The 24,167-nt window shown below is 40.1% G+C and overlaps 1 protein-coding gene across 1 annotated transcript in view; it reads right to left on the reverse strand.

Moving 5' to 3' along the window:
* Positions 1-812: 812 nt before the first annotated feature.
* Positions 813-24,167, reverse strand: part of HHAT (hedgehog acyltransferase) — a gene marked incomplete at its 3' end in the record, with an annotated part of 146,915 nt that continues 123,560 nt past the window's right edge. Inside the window, exon 11 of the mRNA XM_082302942.1 lies at positions 813-904. Within this exon, the coding sequence (XP_082159068.1) occupies positions 813-904 (92 nt within the window). The remainder of the gene's footprint in view (positions 905-24,167) is intronic.

Here is a 24,167-nt window from a genome sequence, read left to right on the forward strand (position 1 = left end):
AGTCTGAAGGTGGTATTAGCCCCAAAATAAAGGTAGTATTTTATGCTTTAACTCTAAGACAAGGTAGACAGCGCTTAAAGCCCAAGGAGCTTTAAGAGCATATTTGATTAAAAAGGAAAGCTGTTCCTTAAGAAAAGACCTGCCTCCCTACTCTCTCTTTTTAAAGAAACAAAACCATTTCTAAGGTTACCAAAAAGGTGTTATTTTAAAGGCAAAATTTTAAATGAAGACTTTAAAAAGAAAAAGCAGACTTTGCTACAGTAGGTGGAAAAGTAGCTTAAGGCAGAGCTACTCCAGTCAGTGAAAATACAAAATGTTCTAGCTTATATCAGAAAGCAATCAGGAAGAACTGATGAGCATCATGCCCTTCATGGAGCAGTGTAAGTGCAGGGCACAGCCCTACATGGCCCAGACACCAACTGTGAGAGATTGGGCTTTTTGAATTCTCCAAGGTAGAATTTTTTTTTTTTTCTTCAGTATCTCAAAAGAGGCAGCAAAACATGAAAAAAATCCTCAACATATATAAAATACCTGTTCTGAGATGTACACTTCTAATGTACATAGAGTCACAGAGATGCTGTTTTACAAAAATAACATAATTCCAAATGCTTCATAATTTCTCCCCATTCCCGGCCGTAGGCCATCAGTGTTTCTGCAGTTCAATTCCTGCATTTGCAATCCAGAATCAATTAAATGAGCTTTTGGTTTTAATACCTGGACTGAAGACTTGGTATGGCTCACCCTTATGCAGACAGAATATCCAGTGTAGAAAAACCATTAACCTGCCTTAAGAATAATTGTTTGTATCATTCCTAATGCGCCGCACACTTCTGCTCCCACTCAATTCCAACATGAGAATAGCAGTACAGGAACCCAAGAACAGTCAGGGTCGCCCATGGCCAGCCTATAAATAGAAAAGACAGACAATACCAGTCAGAATAATTAATGACTGCTTCAAGTAGAAATACTCTTGGGAAGACCAACTTATGATGCTTCCAATTAATTTTATTAGCAGTTCAGTCTCATAAGTAAGTAGAGTCAACCCACAAAATTTGAAAAGGAGAATTGTCTAAGCTTCAGGGTTGCCTGACCCCCTGACAGTCCTTGTCTTTCTTGTTTTCAGGGAATTGGACCAGATTTATTCCTGTCGAATTACAAAGGTCTGTTTTGATCCTCTCCTTTGTAGTGGGTTTGTCTATCAAGCAGATTGCCCCAATGAACCCTGATGCTTTAAGCTGGCTATGGTACTTCCTAGGCACAAAGGGATGCATAGCCACAATGAAGATTATTAAAAATCTGAACTAGTCCAGTCACCTGTTCTGCAAAAGGAGTCTGGGGTAATCTCTCATTAAGATTGTTTTGGATATCCTGCAGCTTGGTGTAAAGCCTGATGTACCCCTCTTCAGCCCACTAACAGCTAATGTGTGTCAGTGAAGAACAGACAGACCTCTCTGCCTGATTTGCCTGATGCCCAGGCTATTTTTTAACTAAAAAGACTCTTCCAATATATAAAACCTTTGCTGGGGAAATGATGTTTCATTAATATTACAAATTCTTTCACGCAAAAGTCACCATCTTTTCACTTGAACTTATCACAGCAAACAGCAGTAAGCAGGAGGTCACAAGCCAAAAGGTCTGTTGCTTTCCAGTGGAGTTGTAAATAATTCGAAAAATCTGTAATCAAGTAAATGGTTTTGCTTTCTTTGATACCTTTCCTGACACCTCTGTTCCCTTTGTACATTCTCTCCTTTCTTTAGAATGCATGAAATTCAGATCTTACAGGTTGAAATCCTCAGCGCTAGGCCCTGATGTTTTTCAGTGTGTGTTGGCTGGGGAAAGAGGACAGAGAGAAAGATGTTTGTGGGTTTTTTCAATGGCTTTTTTGTTGACATAAAAATTTTGGTTATGTGCATGACTGTTTTTCTGCCTGCTGTCTTTGAACTACCAATACCTGCTTCTGAAAGAAAAGCTGCCCCTCTTGGGGAAAACTCCAGCTTAAAGGAACCTGCTGGCAGACATGAGATTCCCCTTTGGCCTGGAAGAAGGGATGGAGAGAAGCTGTAACCTCTGCACAACATGATACTCTGCAAGAAGAGCTCTTTCTGAAGGTATATTTACAAGGTGCTTTGCAGGCTGGCTTTGTCCAGGCTCCAAGCTAATTCCAGCCAGGGGACAGTTAAATTGTGCTCACATCCAGCTGAGCCTTGGCTCAATACCCTGCTGTGAGTTCAGCAGAACTCACAGCCCCGGACTCAGTCCTGCACTTCTGGGGATGGCATGTGCTGGGATCCTTCCTCTGTGCCCCAAGAGCTGGGCACTGTCACACTTCATCCTGGGACAGGTTCAGAAAAAGTTGCTTCCCCCTGCTATGAATAGCTGGGTTTGTTTCATGAACCTCTAATTATTCTAGCCTTGCTTTGTGGTGAAATCCAGTCCTGTAACCTGACTGATTTTCATGGAGACATTTACAAATATTAATCCCTTGTCTTCACAACCCCCTGAAGCCAAATTATACTTTTGTTTAATTATTTGTTTCACAAAAAGAATTTGCTGAGGTATCTCCAAAGGGATTTTTAACCATAAAAGTCTTGTTTTTATTTCAGTGAAATTAGGCTACTGCAGATTAGGTTTCACCTTCAACAACAAGCTAAAGCCCAGCTGTGCTTTGTCTCTGCTAAAATTGCATGTGAAAGTATGTCAATAGATGTAATAAAAACATACCTCTTCTGGCAGCAATATTGTGGCGGCTGCTTTATACAGACAGAGCCAGAAAATTTAAAAAGGACTGAGTCTAGAATTGTTCTTCTGTTTTAGGGGCACTTTGGAAATTTGCTAGTTACATGTTTTGCATTTTTAAATACTGTAAAGCTCTGGCACACAGAAAATGTGCCAACCGTAGTTTGACTTGCTTGCTCTCCTCAAGCAGCATGTAGAGATCCTGTCAGAACACATAGCTATGCACTGGACATCTTTTCTAGATGTCTTAGGCTTCCAGTAAGATTCCTTCATAGTGCCCAGAACCTGGGTTCACAGGTTTTTTAGCCACTATAATCAGGCTTGTGGTAATCCTCCTGGAATGCAGGGAGTCTATCCTGTACAGTAATGGGTGTCAGGGGTGGCATTCAGCACATCATCTCCTCCTGACCTAATGAAGGTGAGAAGGAAGGGGGAAGATGAAGTGACCCCAATATGGGCAAAGGAAAAGGGGATTTTTAAAAATTCAATCTTGCTACAGTTCTTGTAGGAGGTGCTGCACAAATCCCAAAGCATTTCTTGCTGCTCAGGAAGGAGGCAGCTCTAAGTAGGGGTAAAGGGGCACCTATGCCTCGCCCTTTCTTGCCATACTGGAACCATGTGTAGTGCTGGTGGGTGTGGGGAAATGCATGCCTTTGCTTCAAAGGCATCACGTTCTGCTCCTTGGCAATCCCAGATTAGCTCCAGCCCACTCAAGGCAGATTTGCACAGGTGCATCCACACTTGAGAAGCAGCCCAAGGACAGCCTGAAGCAAGCAGGGGACCTTTAAACTGTTTTCACTCATCTCTTCCATTTTAGGACTGGATATACCATAAGGTTATTGAAAAGTCCGAAGAACTTGGTCTCCAGAAGGTGATAATGTAGGGAAGGACACCTGAAGTAATGCTAATGCAGCAAGGGTGCAATTTCAAATTCTGCCCAGCATGCATTTTCCTTGTCGCTGACCTCCACAATCAAACAGCAGCACGAGCTGCTCTCTCGCAAGGCAAGGTCACAGGAGCCTTCTTCTGGCTTCCACAGTTTCTCCTTGTAAACCCAAGCAACCAAACAGTACCAATGGCCTTGGATCCACAGTTCCAAGGAAATGTCCTCCTTTTACCCTGGGCCAGCATTATAAGGTACGTTCGTCCCTCAGGCCTTTTGCTGACTCTCATTCTGCTCCTACTCTCAGACACCATTCAGAGGGCTCTTCTTTTTGGTGACTCCTCAGCTTTGCCTTATCCCCCTAAACCACTGCACCCTCATCTATGCTGTACCACTCTCCAAACTCTGCTTGGAAGGGTACATGCCTGCATTCTAGATCAGTCTCTCTCTATGAAGTCATACATAGAATGTACTCTTTAAAACATTATTGGTTTCAGATCAAGTACTAGGCTGTTAGGAAATGACTGAGTTAAGTCTGTCTATTCAAAACCATGTCACATACCACCTTAAATCTTACAGTTTCTTGACTGGTTTCAGTAATTTGATTTTGGGCTTGAAGGCCAAGTTTCATGGGACTACTCAGATTTTCATAATTTTTTTTCACAGGAAGATTAATGTATTCATTAACATATGCTATTTGTAGATACAAGGACTAATTCATATGCTCTTTGAAAATCCAGCAATATTTGTGAGCTTTACACAAATGTCTGCCCAAATATCTTCTAAGACAGCTGGATATTACTTTTAACAAAACACTGGGTGAGAATCACAACCAAATTCTCTGCTTATGGTGAGGTATGCTGCTCCACAAAACATCAAACACGAGCTCCTTTGTGAGGAGGAGTGCAAATTTTGTAGAGAGGTAGCAGCAGCACTTGATCCATCTATCACACAACCTCCTCCCAGAGAAGCCTTCAGGTCCAGCTAGTCCTGAGGCACTGCTCTGTCCAACAGAGCTCGTGGACTTTCTAGGAGTCTTGCTGGTTAAAACCACATTTTGGTATATTATGTACCCAGCTTTTAGCCTAAAGAAGCAGGAGACTTGTCTTCATTACACGATCAAAATAATATTGATACAAACTTGCTGCTACAGGAACAGCTTTTGGAGTTACTCCTTTCTTTCAACTTCCTATCCCTCATTCCAAAGTATTTCTGGATACTTTGAAAACTACTAGAAAAGGTCATGTTTCAAACACATTCTGGATTTTGATAGGAGTGGTGTAAAACTAAGCTTTCAATTAAAAAGTAACAGTCTGGATCACAGCTCTTAAAAGAGCAGTTATATCCCTATAACCTCAGTTCAAACCATTTGAACCAACATTTAATCATGTATCCAGAAAGAAGCTCTTTCAAATTTCCTCATCACTCACAGTAATGAAAAAGAATCACACTGGCAATGTTTTGGGCAGGTTTCAATCATCATCAAAATGCTAGGAAACAGTCCTTTGTTCCTTCCAACCTGTGAGGTGTAAGAGAAAGGGGCTGTAGTTATATTTTGCATTTTCCAAAACTGCCTTAGTGGCTCTTGGACCTGAACGTTATTTTTAGCTGTGCCTTGGCTGCACAGTCCTCAGAAGTCTTCAAGTGCAGAGTAGTTATTAAATCAATTGAAGTCAGAAGAAGTAATCTCCCTGAAAAGCTTGGCTTCAGGAGCATGCATCTACTCTGATTTGGAAGTACCTAAGTTGCTGTAAGGCTTAGCACTCAGGAAAATTTATTCTTAAACAAAAGTTCAAATGTGACAAGACACTGCAGCAACTCCTCTGTAAAGTGGAATTAAAGAGACACAATGGTGGGAAGGAGGAGGAACAGGCACCAGTCTGCCAAGCATAATAAAAAGCCAAAGCAAACCAGCATTTGAGGCCAAGACGTCTCTTACCTACAATTACTAACATACTTAGAGGATCAGTAAAACTACCACTTTTTCAGAAAAAAGAACACATTCCAAACTAAAGATCTCTTGAAAGAAGCCTATTATCTAGCCCAACATTTGAAGCATCTTCAAAGGCTGGGCTAGATAAACTCTACACTTTTTAATTTTAATTTAATGTCTTTTTGTCACTTCCAGGTGGACCTGTCTGACCACTACAGCAGAGAATGTCACACAGCATGTGTTACAAACACGGCACAGTTTGATACCCAATTAGTCCTCAGATATTTGGAAAAGAAAACTCTGTCTCTTTTCAGCTGTGTTATAGCAAAGCCCTAGCCTGATTCAGAGCAGGTTTTTTTGCTGCTGCTTTCAGACTCCACATTGCACATGTGTCAAAGGACAGGCAATAAATTCTACAAACACACAGCCCTCCAAGTCCCATCCTCCCACCCCACAGAAAGCAGTACACAGAGTCACAGGGTCTGTAAATTCAAGATACCACCATGTCCCATTATGAGCCCCCAGCTAACAACTCCCACAGCTTTCCCCTCCATCCATTGTGCAGCTTGGGAGCAGAGGAGCTCAGCCAAGGGGAACCAGCTTGGCAGATTAGGTAAGGCTGACCTGACCTAGATTTCCAGGCACTGAAGACACTTTAGCTGGTGGGTGTGGAAAAAGTCCAAATATTAATAAAAAGTATTACTGTACAATAGGTAGTATTTCAAAGGAAACCCAGGGAAATGCTCAAAGGATCACTCAGATCGGTCCCATGCAGCATCTGGAAACATGACCAAGAAGGACAAAATTCTAAGCTTCCAGGTCTAGACCTGAACCTCAGCCAGGTACACAGGCAGTAACCACAAAATCTTCCTCTTTGGTAGACATGAAGCAGTTTCCAGCAAAAGGCACTAACAAATGTGGAACATAGTAGTCTACTTACGTGAATTTTAAATCATTATCATCCTGAAGAATGCTTACATCTGAGGCTTTCTGAGTACTTATCACTGCTGTGAGAAACTGAAAATGGAGACATAACAGTCCAAGACCATCAGCTACAACACAGGATGACCACAACTCATTCAGATCAGCATTACTGAAAGCAAAAAGCCAAAGCCTCTTTGTGTTTTCATAATGCAAACAGGTTGGATTTAGTAGACAGAGGTCACAAAAGTTGTGGCTTTCCTGTGTTCTTACTGTGCATGGAACCAGGCTTCACCATAGCTAAAATCATTTTACTTTTATGCTTGATGGCGCTGAAGGAAGTTGTGTGCTGACAAAGACTTTCTTAAGCAACAAGATATCAACCTCTGTCAGGGCTAAGGTTGTTGATCACACTTCTTCCTGTTAATTAGATAAGCTGCAAATAAATAAATTCATAGGTAGAGCTCAATAGATTGGCCCATCCTATAGCTTTTATGAAGCACCCCTCAACACAATTCAGCGGTGATGCCAACACTATTTTCATTGCACTAAGTATGTATATGAAAGAAAAACAAAACAAACCAAAAAAACCCCCCACAACCATCATGTTTGCTGGCAAATGCTCTGTGGATGCAGGTATCCATATAGGATACGCCTGCCTGCATGGATTCTCTGTTTTGTCTTTGGAGCTAGAACCTCATTTAATGCTAACTAACCATGACCACTACCAGCTCTCCAGATGCTGCACAATGTAGACAAAAAGAGTTATTTCCCCTGTATGTATCACATGATATGAGCAGGATAACTTCATATTTCTTGGAGTGTTTTTGTGATACTATCCTACCCTAAGCATTTTTACTTCTAACCCTTGTAAAAAACAAAAAAATTTCACAGGAGTTATGCCTTCTGCTTCATGTTTTAAAATAAATCTTCACCCTCTAGTAGTTTTCCCAGCAGAGCTAGTCAGTGGAAAAAAGCCTGATATTTTAGGCAGTAATTGTGGCCTCATGCATATCAAGTTGACTCTGGAGTAGTTCAACTAAAATCAAAAGAAGCATATTCGTGCTACTGCTGAATTTGAACTAACAGTAAGGAAGACTGATGAAAACTGCCTGTTGGAATTTTCCTGCCAAAACTGCTAATGGGAAAGGAAAAATACCCCAACCAACCAGCTTTAGTTTTCAGATGATGAAGGGTTGAATCTGTAAATCTTCCCTCTCCTCTCATGTCTTAAATTGAGAGCTACACACAGCTAATATGAAATCAAAGGCCACAAAATATGAAATCTTAATGCTCATTTATTTTTAGTACGGAGACAAAAGCTTCTAAAAGCATTATTGTAAACAAAGATGCATCTTCACCCAGAAGCAAGGCAAAAGAGCTACCTCTATGAAGCGTTCTGCAAAGAAAACATTTTAGAGTAATGTATCTGGCTTAGGACAACACTGTATTTATCATTAAATGTCTACTCAGGTATTCCCAACAGAACTGCATGGTGTGAACAAGTACCTAAAGATGAGACTTGCAAAGATTTTAGGGCAGTTTTCAGTCGTAATTATCTGCTGAGTGTTATATACACCAGTGAAAACACCAGAGCCAGGAGCCTCCTTTTGTTACAGTTTTAAGATGAAACAGGAGAATGAAGAGTTAACTGCCCAGGACAACATGAATGTCCCAAAGGCAGAGCTGGGAACACTGCTGTTGCCTAGCAGGATCCTGAGGTGAGCATCTGCCTCTCACTGAGCAGAGAGATGCCCATGTTATGTATAGAAAGACATGCTGAGTAGAAAGGTGAATTAACTTCCCATCTACTGGAGCTTCAAATTTCAGGAAGATTTATCTACCAGTCTAACTGGGGTTCTTGGATTTAGGTTTGTGTGTCAGGCTTTTCACATACAGTGAAGCTCCTTCTCTTGCCTTTTAGTGCTAGGGAGCTCTTGAGAAATCAAGGCTAAATACTCACAAAAGAAGAGGATTTAAACCAGGGGTTCAGACACATGCCATCAATCACCAGTAAGCAAACATTTGGGTAAAAAGGTGGAGCACTATAATTTATTTCCCCAATGTGATCGCTGGCTAAGGTACCCTGAAATGGTCATGAATATAAGATGCTTAAATGACCATAAAATAATTAATTTTTAAGTATGAAGAATGATTTAAGGATTAATTATTCACAGTCCCCTTCCTACCTGCAACCCATTTTTTAATCTGCCATTTTTCCTTGTCATCTTCAAAACCACTTACATTCCAAGACCATTGCAGCTATTCCATGGTGCTGTCTTGTTTCTTCACAGCATTAAGAATAAGAAAAAAAGCAGACAGTGTGACAAATTTAACAAGTATTTACAACCAGCTACGCTAGCAACAAACAAACTATAACTCCTTATCACAGAGCCCTCGTACCTGAAATGCTCCGTGGATAAAAACTATATTAACTGCTAGAGTTTAATGCAGTAAGAGAAGGGCTGAGAGCACAATGTTAATTTACATGAACACTGCATTTTGATAATTGCTATATCAGTGTAAAGCTAGCACTACAAGTGGGGTCATTGAGCTGGGTTCTCAGCACAAATACAAATATCTTGAGGGATGGAAGTGCCCAGATAAGGTAACCAGGCAATCTTGCAGTCGTTTACTGAGCCATAGCAGTCGATGCAGGACTAAGGGATTTTGAACACTGCTGGTCTCAGGCTGTATGAAGTTACTCCCCTTCTGCTTGAGTCTTGTTTTCACAGTGTCACCAAAGGGCAAAGAAAAGAGCTGATGCAGACTTAGGGAGGCAGCCCTGGAAACACAGGGGTAGTTGAAGGTAGCCATGAGCCAACAGAAAACCCTGACAACAAACAATCCCCATCCCACTGGTGGCATATTCCATGAAATGGAAGTGTTGCACACAAGTTATCTGGAGCAAAAGGGCCATACCAGATTGACCTCAGTAGACCAGTTTTTGATGGAACAATTGTTTCACTTTTCAGCTGCACAAGCTGACCTGACCCTGCTGCAGCCCATAGAATCATAGCAACTAAATAGAAGAATTATCAGTAAAATAGTTCAATTACAGATATTTTGTGGATAAGACTAAATTAATTTTAATTTTGGGGGGAAAACAAGTCTGTGTTGGTCCATCATCAAGACCACTTGAAACAAAGGAAAAAACTAATTTAAAATTCCTTGAATTATGTCAATATTTAATTGACATCAAGGACAAAATTAGACAATTTGCTTGTATATTCTCAGAAAAAACATTCTGGATTTCAAGAGTACATCTGCTTTTGAGTTTGGGGAGGGAATACCTTATTCCCTGCTTTCTGTGTTAACTAGGCAACACAACCAGAGAGTACCTGAAAATACAGGCCTACCTGGGTGAGCTGTGTAAGCACAGAGGTCATCTGAAGCAAAAGCTGGTAAACCATTCATCGCTTGTGTCAGAAAACACAGATTAGAAATACCCAGGCAGCTGTATCACCATGCAAAATCTGCCAGCACTTCCAAGGACAGTGATCTCATTTCCTAAGCCCTGCTCTGCTTTCCTGGGATCTGATCTCAGGCCAGTAAGCAGCCAGCAAGCAGCCAGCCAAGGGGAGGAGGTCTGATGAGCACAAATCTGAATCAGTTACCTACCGGTGCGGTCACAGAGATCAAAACCATTCCGTCAACCCAAGCTGACACTGATGGATACAACCCTTCTTTGCCTTGTAGCTGGCTTAGAGGAATGCACATGGAAAGATTAAATCTTGTAACAGCCTAGCTGTTCTCCTTGCTTCCCTGTTTTAACCAAGCTTCCTGAGCAGCCGCTGAAGGGGATCACTCACAATGTTCCTTTCAGGAAAGATGGCTGCACTGGCCATGTACAGAAACAAGTCTGCAACTGCAGAACATCTCGTAAGCCCCCATCTTTTAAAACTGTTGTATCTTTACCAGCATATTCCCTTTTCTAGAAGGAAAAAACCTTTCCATTACATAAAACTATAACAAAGTCATAGAATTACTATGCCTTCCCAGAAAGTTTTGCCTATATTTAAATTGCCTTATTTAACAAAGTGCAGTTTAGTGCAATGAGATATAATCTTTCCACATCAAATTAGGAAGGAGCATGATCTGATGCACAGCTGTTACATTCTCTGTTGCACGTGGGCTCTGCTATTCAGTGTAATAAAAGCAGTGCTGCAAATCTTTTAACATGACTGTCAATAATGCCAATATATACATCTTGCTCAAAACCAGTGTATACCCACACCTCTCCGAAGGTGAGAGTGGGCAGAACTCTGTTCTGCTCAACTAGTTTCCTCCTCTTCTTCTGTCCCTGGCTAAGATGTGCTGGAAAGGGCAGGATCCTGCCAGCCTCACTGACTCCCTGCTCCCCCCTCCTGGTGGGGCAGCCTTGACGGCAGAAACTGGGCTGCAGTCCCAACTTTCATGGGATTTCTCCTAGTGCTAATTTCACATCTCATGGGAGAGAAATATAATGAGAACTGGCTACGAAGCAGTCATTTTCATTTGTAAATGGGATAGCACAAAGGAAGAAATGAGAACAAATTTCCATATGTACAGTCTCTGCTAAACAATCATCTCTGCAAATCTCTCCCCAGCGTGTGGTGAGCGCTGCCTTTATGGGATCAGCCACACAACCAGAATAATTAACTAATCCAGGCATCCTCACATCAGCTCTGTGGATCCAATAGAACAGAGCTGGATCTGATCTGATTTCAGACCACAGTTCATGTGCAATGGTGTGGCTACATGGATTGGTCATTTTACAGATACATGTAGGCTAATCAATGAATGCTGCATCTCAAGCAGGCCCAGACCGTGATCAAATATCTTTGCTTATAATCACTACATGTCAAAACAACACTTCCCCACATCATCATTTTTAAACTAAAATACCAAGATGCCCAATCAAGAGAGCACGGTGGCTACTGAGGCTGGCTGGGCATGGGCAAAGACAGCGCTGAAGAAGGATAGAGTGCAGTGTGTCCACAATTTACCCTAATTATCTGGAGAAGAACCAAAATATTGTCCTTTTTTTTTTTTTTTTGTGGGGATGGGGGCAGAGGGACAGGGTATATAGCTCACCCTGCTGAAATAGGCTGTTTTTCTTCTGAAGGCTGTATCACTCCTGATCTTGACAAGGAGAGTAATGCCAATTTCTTTGGCAATAATTAGCATACCTAACAGAGAGGACAGAGGGTTCATTTTCTTCCCTTCTCCTTTATTTTCAGTTGGCTCTTCTACTGGTTCTATATGAATTATTACTAAAAATCAATGCCTCATACTGAAGTAAATATTCTGGATGAAATAGAATGGAAGAGCTTTTAAAATTTTATGCATGGTCACTGAATGCAGCTGATTTTTGCACAGGAAAGGAACATTTAAAAAGAAAAGTATCAGTCTGTTTTACTGGTTCTTTTCCCTATTTGAAAATCTTAAATGCACACTCTGGTTGTCCAGCCACCATCTACCATCTTACTAATTCCTTTCAAAAGAATCTTTTGAATAGACACTGGCACACCCAGGATAGATTTTGAAAGTTCTGGTTTCTGGATCATATTTTCCAGCACAAGTTTTAGCACCCTTCACATCTGCTCACACTGTATTCATCATATGGGTCAAAACTGCTCTTGATAAGCCCTTTTTCCCTTTTGAAGAATTACTTTGCGCTGGGATTTGCCTCAGCGTTCACTTTTCTGCAGAACTGCAAGACAACTATGGATAAAAGACCTTCATCTGTCCTTCAGTGTTTCAGTGAGTACTGGCCTCAAGTGAAGAGCTCAGCTGCAGTGAAAGTTTGTCGTAACAAAGAAGCCTGATTAAATAAACGAAACTTACCATTTGGCAGAGTCCTTCAGCCGTTCATAAAAGTCAAAGACAATACTTAATGTTTTGATCAGAAACTGTGCTTAAGTCTTTGACTTGCATTCTTTATGACCTTTCAATCACATTTGAATACATTTCAATTACCAAGGCAGAAAAATTACCCTGGCAGATGGACCAAGGTCATTACCAATTTACTAACATCCCTACCTTCCCTTTTGCTGAAGCCCCTGTATCTTCTACGGCTTATATAATAATAAACTATTCTTTTATTCCGCAGAGAGTGATGTAGCTTAATTTGTTTTAAATTCTAACCCAAACTACAACAGATGATATAATTGTTGGGTAGAATACTTGAGAAGCTGTGGCACCATTTGTGTCTCCATTTTGATCTGCTACTAGAGGCCTTAAACACAATAACTGGAAGTACAAAGAAAGACAAAAGCAGAAGAGTGCCTTAAATGCACTGGCATCACTCTAGACAAAGACTATGAAAAACTAAAGTGTTTAAGTGATCAAGTCCATCTCCAGTAAAAAGGAGGAGAACCCAACTAGGGAACTGAGAACCCAACTAGGGAAACAGCAACAAAAAAGATGGGAAGCAAGAATCAAACTCACAGATTAAAAAAAAATTATCTCTTCACTGAAAAAGAAGACATAAGAGGCTTCCTCAGCTCATCAATACTGATCTAACAGTCCACTTAGAATATGGGCAAAGAATGGGGACTATATGCTACCTTAGATGATAAATTATCTTAATCAAGTACGTTATGAGAGACTAAAACATTCAAGTACTCTTGTTAAAAAAAGACTTTTTTTTAGAAAAGTAGACTGTAAGAAAGATTCAGTAACAATATAGTTTTTCAAATCTGAATTGGCTGGTTTTAGTCACAAAAGCAAAGAAATCTTGTATGTCAACACAAGAACTTGAGTGTGCCTCAGCAGGGACAACAGCCAGCTCAGCTTGCCTCGTGCCTTTGGTGTATAGATGGATCCCATACGTGCAGAATGGATACCAAAGGTCATGTGGCAAAAGAGACCCCCCAACATGATCACTCTGTAATATCAAGTTAGGACTAACTAGGGTGGCCTTTACCAGATAAAAACAGGTCCAGTCTTTTGAGCCTTCTTTCAGAGCTAATGATGCTAGTTTTGTTTCAGTCTGAACACTTAAGATAGTCTACAGTGAGGACCTGTAAGCTTGGCACAGGTTGACCAGCAGCTTAATTATAGCTGTCATCTCATTAATGTTGAAAAATTTTATTGCCTTCCTCTTGGAGATATAAGTGGACTTAATCTTGTATCTCAATCAGGCTTAACAGAATATTAAACACAAGTGCTGTCAGTAGCCAACTTCTTTGATGAAGGCAGCAGTACATAAAGCTGAATTGAATTATTAATTAAATTACTCCTGCAGAACTCACATGACGGTAGAAAAGTTCTGTAAAAAGTCTTAAGTAAATGTTAACGTTTTCAACAAAATAACCACTGTCTTTGATTAATGGAGATCTAATCAGACTATACATTAATTTGGAATCATCTATGAACTGTCATGGAAGTAATTTGTGTCATCTCAAACCCAGTACAAATTTGTCAAAGTACTATATGTAATACAAGGTCTTGATGTAATTAACTTCAGTGATTAAAACGCTCATGAACTGTGTGTCCTTGGCCAAGCACAGCACTGCCATGGTCTCAGTTTCAAGAGAGCTGATGGGTCAGCACTCACTCTTGTAACACAAGTGCAGGAAGGTTACTGCAGGCAGACCCATGCAGCTGGTTACACCACCGTGCCTGCACTGAGAGAAAATCATACCTACTTTATGTAACACCACAGACACTGAGAAGATACAGAAAGTGCAAAGTGCAAGCAAGACAAAAAATCCCAAAACACTCCTTATTTTTTCAGAATCATGCTGAAGACTCAGCATTCTAAGATGTGACATCTGGGTCTGTGATGGGTCTCCTTTGTTTTTTGACTTTGTCAGTAGCCATGCTCATAGCAGCACCTGCACACCATGTTGTAGCAACAATGCATATTGCATTTGATGAGGTAGTAATTATATTGGACTAGATTCCCCAAGGGAAACATGCTTCTTCCCAGGAAGCTTCAGCTGGAGGCTCCCTCTGGAGCTGCCCTGATGCTCAGCTCTTTGCCTCCTTTGGAAGCTGCTCTGTGGCTCAGTTAGAGTCACTACATGAACACCCCAGGATTTTCTGTAACCTCACAGCTTGCACACCGTCTTGCAGCAGAATGGAAGAGAGAGGTCCTCTCCCTGCTCCACAGACTACACTTGGTTTCTATCCAGCAACTGCGTGAAGTAAATCAGACTCTCCAGTATGGCACACAACTGGCAGAAACTACATCCTTACAGATGCTTCCAGATTGTCTTTAGCATTCCCCAGGAGACATCAAGAGCCCAGACCATGGGAAGAACATCTCACTACTTCACATTACCTGAACAGTGGGCAGTAAAGGTGAGAGTAGATTTTCAGAGGAAGAAAAAAACCACACAAATAAAAATAAGAGCATCATAAAGGACCCCTAACCTATGCATGGCAGACACACTAAGACAGACAATCCTGGAGGGAAGAAAGGGGGATGGAACCAAAAGAGCTGTTTCATCTCATAAGATACATTTTGACAATTCTTCTAGACTGACTGTCAAAGCAAGTAAATGCTGACTCTATCTCCTAGCTTCTCCTGTCCTCATCTCACAACCTTTCATCAGCAATACTGTTACTTAAAAAAGAAGTACGATACAAACCTTGTGTGTTTGACTGCACTGCAGGAGCCAGCTTCAGTGGGAGACAGATCTGCAGTGCTTATCCCAATGAAATGGTGACACCTTCATATTAGTGAGTGATCAGGACTTTTTTAATAAGGACTTGACCTTTCTAAACCTGGCATAGGTCAAACAAATTGAGACATCATTAGCTCATGGCAATCCCTTTTGTGGATTTTTCATGCACTGTTGCCACAGAAGACTTTACTGTCAGCTCAAGAAGCACAAAAAACAATGCACTGAAAGGATCTAACACTACTGTTTCTGCTTCATGACCATGTCTTGCTCATCATTCTGTGCTTATTGAGTTCCATTCACAAACTCCAAAGAATTTGGAGAGCTGTGGAAAAGCACACCACAAGGAGGAATGAATGTGAATTTCTTCAGACTGACATCAGGCACAAGAGCCAAGATCTACTCCCAGTTCTGCTACTGACTTACTGCTTCTCTTTGTTTCCCTTTGTGACTTGTAAAGCAATTGGAATCACAAAATTCTTCAAATGGTTAGGTCAAAAATACAATACATGTCAACAGGAGGATACACACATCTATTGCCATATTTTTCTGCTCAGAAACCTGGCAATCTACTGTAACCTTAAAGTGACCAAAGCAGATTCAAATGAAGCTGGGAGAAGAAACCATGCTCATTTGCTCTCTCTTCAGGAGTGATAATTTTTGACAAACCAGGTTTATAAAGACAGGTGTTTTGGGACACTTTTGAGCAATTTTACTCAACATTTTTGAGCACTTTTGCTAAGTGCAACAGAGGTTTTAATAAAATAAAGACAGGTGCTATTTAATTTTTTTTTCAGAAAGAGTACCATGATGTAAAATTTGCATTATCAGGTTAATGCAAATTTAATGTTTAATGCACCATTAAAAGTTTAACTCACACAGAGATGTGCATAGAGCTGCATGATAGTGTCACCATCAGGCTCATTGGAAAGGATGTCTTAGAAACAACAGAATCATCTTGTTACTACTAGAAAAGACCTTTAACTGTGGTTGCTGTGATTGGGACAGCATTTATGTTCAGTATAAAGCAGAAAGATGGCATCAAATGCCCTAGCAAAACTCTGTGTCCCTTATGACTAGGCTGCACACAGATAACAGTATAAAAAGGTTCAATCTCTGTTGTACATAATTTTTCTGGTAAAAGTTACAAGCCTATTCATGCCATTATATGCTGTTTCAACCCAAGGAAGAGCTTTACTGAAATAGTACAAGGCATGGATTCATGTGAGATGGCCTGGTGGTGCAGCCTCTGGGCATTCCTGTACTTGCAAAGGTGCCCTCTGCATAGGTGTGGCCCCACCATACGAAGTGAGAACACAGAACCAAGCATCAGCTAGGTTCTGGCAGAAATCCCTTCATGGTTTTAGCCTCCTTGAAAAGTGGTCCTCCAAAGGAATCCCAGACCTTTGGGAGACACTCTTTAGGAGGCCATTAGTCTTTAAGAAATTTGGCATCTTGGTTACTTTGCATCCCTCAGGGATAACCTCTCCTAAATGCATGGACCAGAGCTTAATTACACACATAATTAAATACAACAGCTCTCCTTCTAACCAGGGCCTCTGTCCCTTACACCAAGGGGAGCTGTTAGTAATGTCCCTCAGGAAGCACTGGCATGCTGCTATCAAGTAAAAAATAACTTTGGGCTCCTTTTTCTTTGTTTGCTTTGTTTTGCAGCATGACCCACAATAAAAGGTTGGCATTGAACTGTTTATGGGATAAAAGACACAACTGCCACTACACAAGCTGAAGCAGCTCAATAGCTGAAAACACCAACTTCCTGCAGAGAGTTGATGTGACAAAACTTGGACTCATTTTTGGAGTCAGGCGACAGATCTTCAGGCCAGCACAAAGCAGCAAGTGTACTGAAAGCAGGCTGTGTAAAATTCAGCATGCAGCTTACCCAAATTAGCTTTTTGTGAGACAGCCTCACAGCTTGGAGAAGGTTTCTTGAAAACAACACCTTGATGGTGCTTTCTAAGGCTATGAAAGTGTATGTGAAAGAAACAAGGCCGACTGCAGTAAATGGAAGGTTTAACATATCTAGGATAAGCTCCTACTAAAATTTTCATATGACATAATAAGGCTCAGATTTAAATCCTTTGGTCTTTTTAGAAAATGAGTTTACCTGACAAAAGAAGATTCAGACATTTCAATCTGGTATTGACAAAATAGTGGGGATTTTGCTACCAGTTTTAAAGGAAATAGGACTGGGTTGCCAGGGTATGATGCTCTCTGTTGTACAGTGACAACCACTCCGAGCAACTCAGCTGGGAGCTGAGCACTCAAATAATTGGAGGGACTTGGCTTGAAAGTAGCTGAAATATTGATGCCTACCTCACCTTGGAAATACACTAGTTGCTTGCAACAGTTATTCTGGTACTTCACATTTATGAATACCTGACAAGACCTTCTCTCACAATCCTCCCCTGCCCCACCATCCAAATTATCCCTCACACTGTCCCATCTAAGAAAATGAGTAAATTCAGTATCTTAATGAATAGCAACACTTGAGTATTAAAATTATGTACCTCTCTAGTAAAACAGTTGGAGTAGAGGACAGGAAAATAAACATCTTTTTGTCAACTTCAGTGAAAAAAAGAAGACACAATTTTGCATAGACAGATCAAAATACTTCCGTAAAATTAATTTTTTAACAAATACCTACCAGACTTCTGGAAAGCGTTCCTATTCTAACTTTCATGAAAAGCATTTAGAAAACAAAAGGTTGTGTCTGCTCTGAATCTGCAAATTTCACTTGAACAAATTTTGCTGTAATTTCTCCATCTATTCACTTTCTCACTGCAGCATTTTGTTGCCTTTCAGCTACAAACTTACCTATCTGCAGAATCATTCTGTGAATGGAAACCATCTCACCCTTTCGCCATCGCCACTGCTCTTCTCCAAAACCTGCCAAGCTCTGGTGCATGCTCTTTTACCATTCTCACCCTCATGAGCAAAGTCGACCACTAAGCACAGGATGCGAGCAGACCAGCAATGTGTGCCCCCCAGGCAAAGACTTCTTCTTCCACAAAACCAGAGAGAGAACAGGACAAAGTCAGAGTCACCTGTATAGTTCAGTTCAGCTCCTGGGGAAGTGCAGTGGTGTCTGCTCCAGGCTGCATCTCTGCCTAGACCACAGTGCATGACCTGCAAGCACTTACAAGCAAGACAGAAGCATGCAAAGAAGTCACAGCATACACCAGGCTCTGTCCTGCATCCTGACACAGTTTCAGATCAGACTCCATAAATAATTTAAATAACATTTACATATCAAAAGAACAAAACTGTCCTTGTTAACTTCAGCAGGAATTTCTGAGTAAGAAAAGAGTGGTCAATTCCCATATGATGAAAAGCCAAATGCTGACAGAGTCAATTGTTCCTCACCTCTGGGACACAAATCTGAAGTCCTCCCCATACTTCCCTCCTCCTTTTCCTCATCTCTAGCCAAATGTCAAGTTTTGCCTCTAGCCTTTCAAAAAAACCTGCCAACCTGGATGTATGTACTTCAGCCCCACACTTGGAGATGCCTGAAGTGTTTTGTCTGAGTAATTTCTTCTAGGAATTGGCCTGAGGGAAAGGATAAATAAAAACTAAATTAAAAAAAAACCAAAAAGCAAATAAACAATTAATGGTATTGTAGCAAAAAATGTGAGCTGCTCCTAACCATACTAATACATCAATTCAAACTTTTTTTAAGGATTATTATAAAACAGAAATGTTAATGTTATTCTTCAGTTTTCTAATATCACTGTTGGAAAAAATTAAGGAGTATGCAGTCTTATTTCAGCATGAGTAAGTGCTTAGGGTTCAAATGTATAGAAGTATTTAGGTTAAACACATTTCAAAGTTATTCTGCCTCTCAGTTCTTATTCACTACCTGTCTTTAACTAGTAGATGGGAAAACTGCTCACAGTTCTCCTTGAGCTCATCCCACTGGAGTAGATTTGAAAGACACTGGTTTCTAAAAGGTCTGGTCACTTTTTTCATATGGCAAAAGGGAAGGCTGTCCCAGGATGCCTAAGCAGGACGCACTGAGTCAGTGAGATGCATTTGAAGTCTCACTCCTTGACTTTCCTGGCCATTTAGGAATCAACTCAACTGTACACGAGGTTTTGCCTTAGTGAGTACATTTCAGGTGTTTGAGGTACTTCTGATTTGGAAAAAAAAAAAAACCAAAAAATTCTTCAAGAACCAAAATCTGCAGCCTCTTTGGAGTTTTCTGTATCATAGTATCATATGAATCAGTCACTGATTAGGAAATAGCAGTGGAGGAGACTGGACAGCCTTGAAAAACCAACCACACACAGTATTGTGAACCCAGCTTTCCCTTCATTCTGTATGCAAAACACACAATTCAGCTAGAAACAACAGAGCGCCTCTGATCTACTTTTCCAACATGCTCTTGGAATTGCCATTAAAACCTAATTTTTACCCTCTTATCTTTCTAATCTTCTTTCCACTTTAAAAGATCTCTGGAGGTGGCAGGAGCAATCACCATCAGACTCTCTTAAATGAGCAGCTCCAGGCTTTTGAGGTTTTGCTGAACACAGAAATACATTGACACAAATAGCCCTGGAAACACAGACAGAACTAACAGATGGCTCATAGCAAAGGAAAAGGATCTTTTCAGGAATTATCACAAAATTGTATACAAAGCAACTTCTACCCAAGATTGTTTCCCACAACTTTACATGACAGTAATACTGTAACAGTCAAAATGGAAATGGTACTTTCTGTTTCTGAGAAAAAGATGTACTTTCTGTTAGTTTTGTGAATTCAGGTATGCATTAGTTCAGCCCCCACCTTGGGAGGCAGAGTCCTCAGTCTGGCACATGGCATGCTGGAGCAGGGCAAGGAAGAGGAGTCCTTCCAGTTTCACATTAGGAGGATTTTTTCCTCCATGTGATTTTACATGGTAAGTCCAGATTGTTCATCAGTCACCCACTGACCTTTCCAAAATCCTCTTTAATACTTAATTCTGCATTTTATAATTTTAAGCCAAGTCTGTGCAGCAGGAGACCATGTGTGAAGAAGATGAAACAGAAAGCTTAACAAAAACCAGCCTCCCCATGTCCACCACAATTCTTAACCCAAAAGATTCGAGACAATAAATGCCCAGCACTTAAATACAGCTCCAACATCAAAGAAATTACAGACCCACATACACTGCAATAAAGGACTTGGGGAATATAAAATGCTCCTCTGTCAGGATGACCTGTCAGTAATTCCAGTGAGGGCCTGCTCCTTATCTCACCAATATCCCTGTAAAAATCTTTCAGACTCTGTACCTAATTGAGCAGCGTTGTTGTGTGTAAAATTTAGCATCATGTGGATGTAGAAAAAGCATCCAAATGGACAATGAACATGTATAAGATATACATCCATTGGCAGAAGGCAGCCAGAGAATCTTACTGGAATTTGCTTCCATGGTGTATGTGAAGGATCTTAGAGAGGAGAAAGAGGAGGTGCGGGCACAAGGTGTAATGGAGTGGAAGACTTACACAGAGCAGTGGAAGGAGACTAAGACAAGGAGCAGTTCAGACTTAGGACCAGAGATGCCAATGGAGCAAAACCAGTGGACACCAGCACCTGCTGATGTAAATGCTGCAGCACAAGGAATGGTTGGACTCAGGAGCTGGGGAGCAGCTGGCCAGAGGAAACATACATTCAAAGAACTATTCCCTTTAACAGTTGCATCCATGATTGCATGGAGATGAAGGAATTAATTCAAAATTAATTTTTACCATGTAAATTACATTTTAATGCATTTTGTCTTTTAAACAAACTTGTTTAAAATTTAATAAGAACCACTGGTGAATTTACTGAACATCTGATCTTTTTGGTAATCTATTGAACTGATTTATAAAAGAAATACTGCATTAGTGAATCATGCTGTAAAGTTTAATAAGTTAAAAGGTGATGATGTTATATGAATGTAGAAATGGAATAAGTAAGAGCTGTAGCTGTGGATGTCAATTCAAGTTCTATAATTATGCACTAAATAATGTGATAGAAGTACCTAAGTGAATTCAGGCCCTGTTTGAAGTGTTCTTCTAACACGAAATGCTAGTACTTTTTATGTTTATAACGAAAATGAGGAAGTTTTGTCCTAACTAATTTTCAGTTTCTGTTTTCTCAGAAAATATACCAGATTTTTTTTAAAGTAGCTAAAAGTTAGAAACACAATGTGAATCTAAAATCAGTGTTCTTCATCTTCCTCTTTCCACTTACAAAGTACCTACAGTGTAGGTACTGCAGTGTAGTAGAGCACTTCTCATACAAGGAAAGGCTGGGAGAATTGGGGTTGCTCAGCCTGGAAAAGAGAAGTCTTTGGGGTGACCTAACTGTGGCCTTCCAGTACCTGAAGGGAGCCTGCAAGAAAGGAGGAGCCTATTTACAAGGGCAGACAGAGAGTGACAGGATAAGGGTGAATGGCTTTAACCTGAAAGAAGGCAGGTGCAGATTCGACAACAGGAAAAAATTCTTCCCTGTAAGGGTGGTGAGGCACTGGTACAGGTTGTCCAGAGAAGTTGTGGATGCCCCATCCCTGGAGCTGTTCAAGACCAGGCTGGATGGAGCTCTGAGCAGTCTGGTCTACAGGGAAGTGTCCCTGCCCATGGCAGAGGGGCTGGAACTACGTGGCTTTTAAGGACCCTTGCAGCCCAAACCATTCAATGATTCTTTGAAAGGAAAACCGGCAGAGTGTAAGAGCTCAGTGCTAAAGGACTCAGTATGGGCCAGACTTTCTGAAGGTCTTAGATATCCAAAGGTACTGTCAAGCTCTTCTATACTATTGGAAATCCCCTTAAAGTCATCTACTGTCCCACTTTACAACAATAATCATCATCATCATCATCTTCTGCCTTTTTTGTGTGATTGCTCAATTTTTCTTACAAAAACAGCTGAAGCTTTTTCATAAAATCATTTCAAAGAGAAGTTCTTTTTCAGTGATGATGTGTAAATATGACAAAATAGAACCTGTTTATCCCATCCATCTTCTAGGAGGTGATACATGATATTCACTTATGAAGAGAAATGCCCTGTTTAGCTTGTTTAAACCCCATGGTTATATTTTGATTAGACAGCCCAAAAATTGAAACAGCACTCAGACATTCACAACTTCTAAGAACACAGCTTCAAAATACTTTTAATCAAACATAGTTAAGACTACTTGCTTCAATAATGAGTGGATCTCTGCATTCAATGCTTACTGCTGTATGTTTCTTTGACCAAATTCATATAATTTAATGCATGAAAACTGCCTTTTAAGAAAAGTTCAGGTAAAAATCTGAATCTTAGAATTTAATTTCCAAAATTGTGATTTACCGTGTCAGACAGAAAGTCTGAAGCAAATCTGGAGAATTCTGTTTATAACAAATGGAGGCAACCAATAAATATTACTACAATCAGTCAATTCTGTGACTGGAATGTCAAACTTCATGGAACACTGGTAGTTAAATTGCCTCACTGAAGAGAAATTACATGGATTTGAAAGGATTATAAAAGGATAAAATATCCCAGCTGTTCTCATTCTCTTAAGGCACTTTTATTAAAATATTTGCTGGAGGCAGGGTTGTCCTAATGCTTAATTTTCACAGACACTTTAGAGCCATGTATAAGAGTAGAGCTTTTATAGAATGGAAATTGTTAAGAATGGCAGAAAATACAGACAAATCAGTATTAGAATTTCTCTTTTTCCAGAATCAAATCGAGGGGTTACTTGTTTTGAAGCTGATTTCTTAAAGACCTATTGTGTAAATAGAATAATAGATTTTCTGTCTTGTTTGAGGAGCAGTGTACTGTACTGATCACTTGTTATTATGCACTTGCAACGTTTAGGTTTTTATTAACTTAGTTCATCTATTTAAACTGTGAGTTTCATTAACACCATTAGAAATGAACTACTGAAAAAACAGTGGGAGTAAAAGTGAGAGAGGTGCATTCTCTAGGCAAAACTGTGTTGTGAATTTCAATCAGATAAAGGAGGAGAAAGAAAAAGAAGCAGCTGGATCAAGAATGTTTCTTTCTTTTTTTTCTCATGAGCTTGTGCAAAAGCTCGTTACCAACTACCAGCTATTTTTGTAGGGAATAAGCCAGGGATGCTCTCCAGTTCTTAAAGGAAAAGTCTACCTGATACTCATCAGTATTACTGGAATGAGATCTCATCACAAACAGTAGTTGAAAGAATAAGACAGAGCTGCTTTCTCATTAGTGGGCTCCAAATCAGATGCTGTATCTAATCTATCATAATACCAGATTCATTCAAGTGTGTGCACGTGTATGCACACACCTGCAAGTGGAGATTTTCTTCTAAACGTGAACAGCTAAACACACTCTGTTATAAGAGAGCATTTGACCATGTTTACTGATTTTAAAACATGCCCAGCAAACCTGAAAAGTGAAATAGTCTTGCTCTGTCTTGCTCTCTATATTTTAAAGGAAGAACTGTAACAAATGCTTTGTGTGTTCATTACTACATTAAGAAACAAATATATTTGCAAGCACTCAACAGCAGGATGAAGTGGTAAGGCGAGAGACAGAATAAAAGAGATCTTTTTATTATATTAACTACATTCATTTTGTATTCAAGGGGATTTTAATAGATGTGAATCCAAGAGAAATAACTTCAATTACTTTAATTACTTTTCCTTCAAAACTATGTATGAAAATAACAAACAGGAATTATGAAACTGATTTCCATATACTTGCCTCTTAGTCCTCAATGAGTGTGGGTTTTCTCTCTCTCTCCATTTTCTTTTTCCTTTCAGTTTTATTTTTTTATTAAATCTGAAGCATGGAACATATTGTCCTTAAAAGGACTATTGTTCTTCTAAAGCATTGTTTGTATTCTGGTAAAACCAACAGATGATACAGTGAACTGGCAACTCATTCTCTAGCTATGCCTCTTGTTCACCTGCTGGCAAGTTAATGAAATGTACACATACATTTTCTAGGGAATTCCTGCTTTTAACTGAGACATTTCTGAACATCAAAAAATCCAAGATCAAAGCAGGAAGACAATGTTGAAGGAATTCTTCCCCTCAATGCTTTTCCTCTCTACATCTGTATATTTTCAGTC

Source organism: Coloeus monedula (genome assembly GCF_965178545.1).
Source record: "Coloeus monedula genome assembly, chromosome: 2".
Taxonomy (NCBI): domain Eukaryota; kingdom Metazoa; phylum Chordata; class Aves; order Passeriformes; family Corvidae; genus Coloeus; species Coloeus monedula.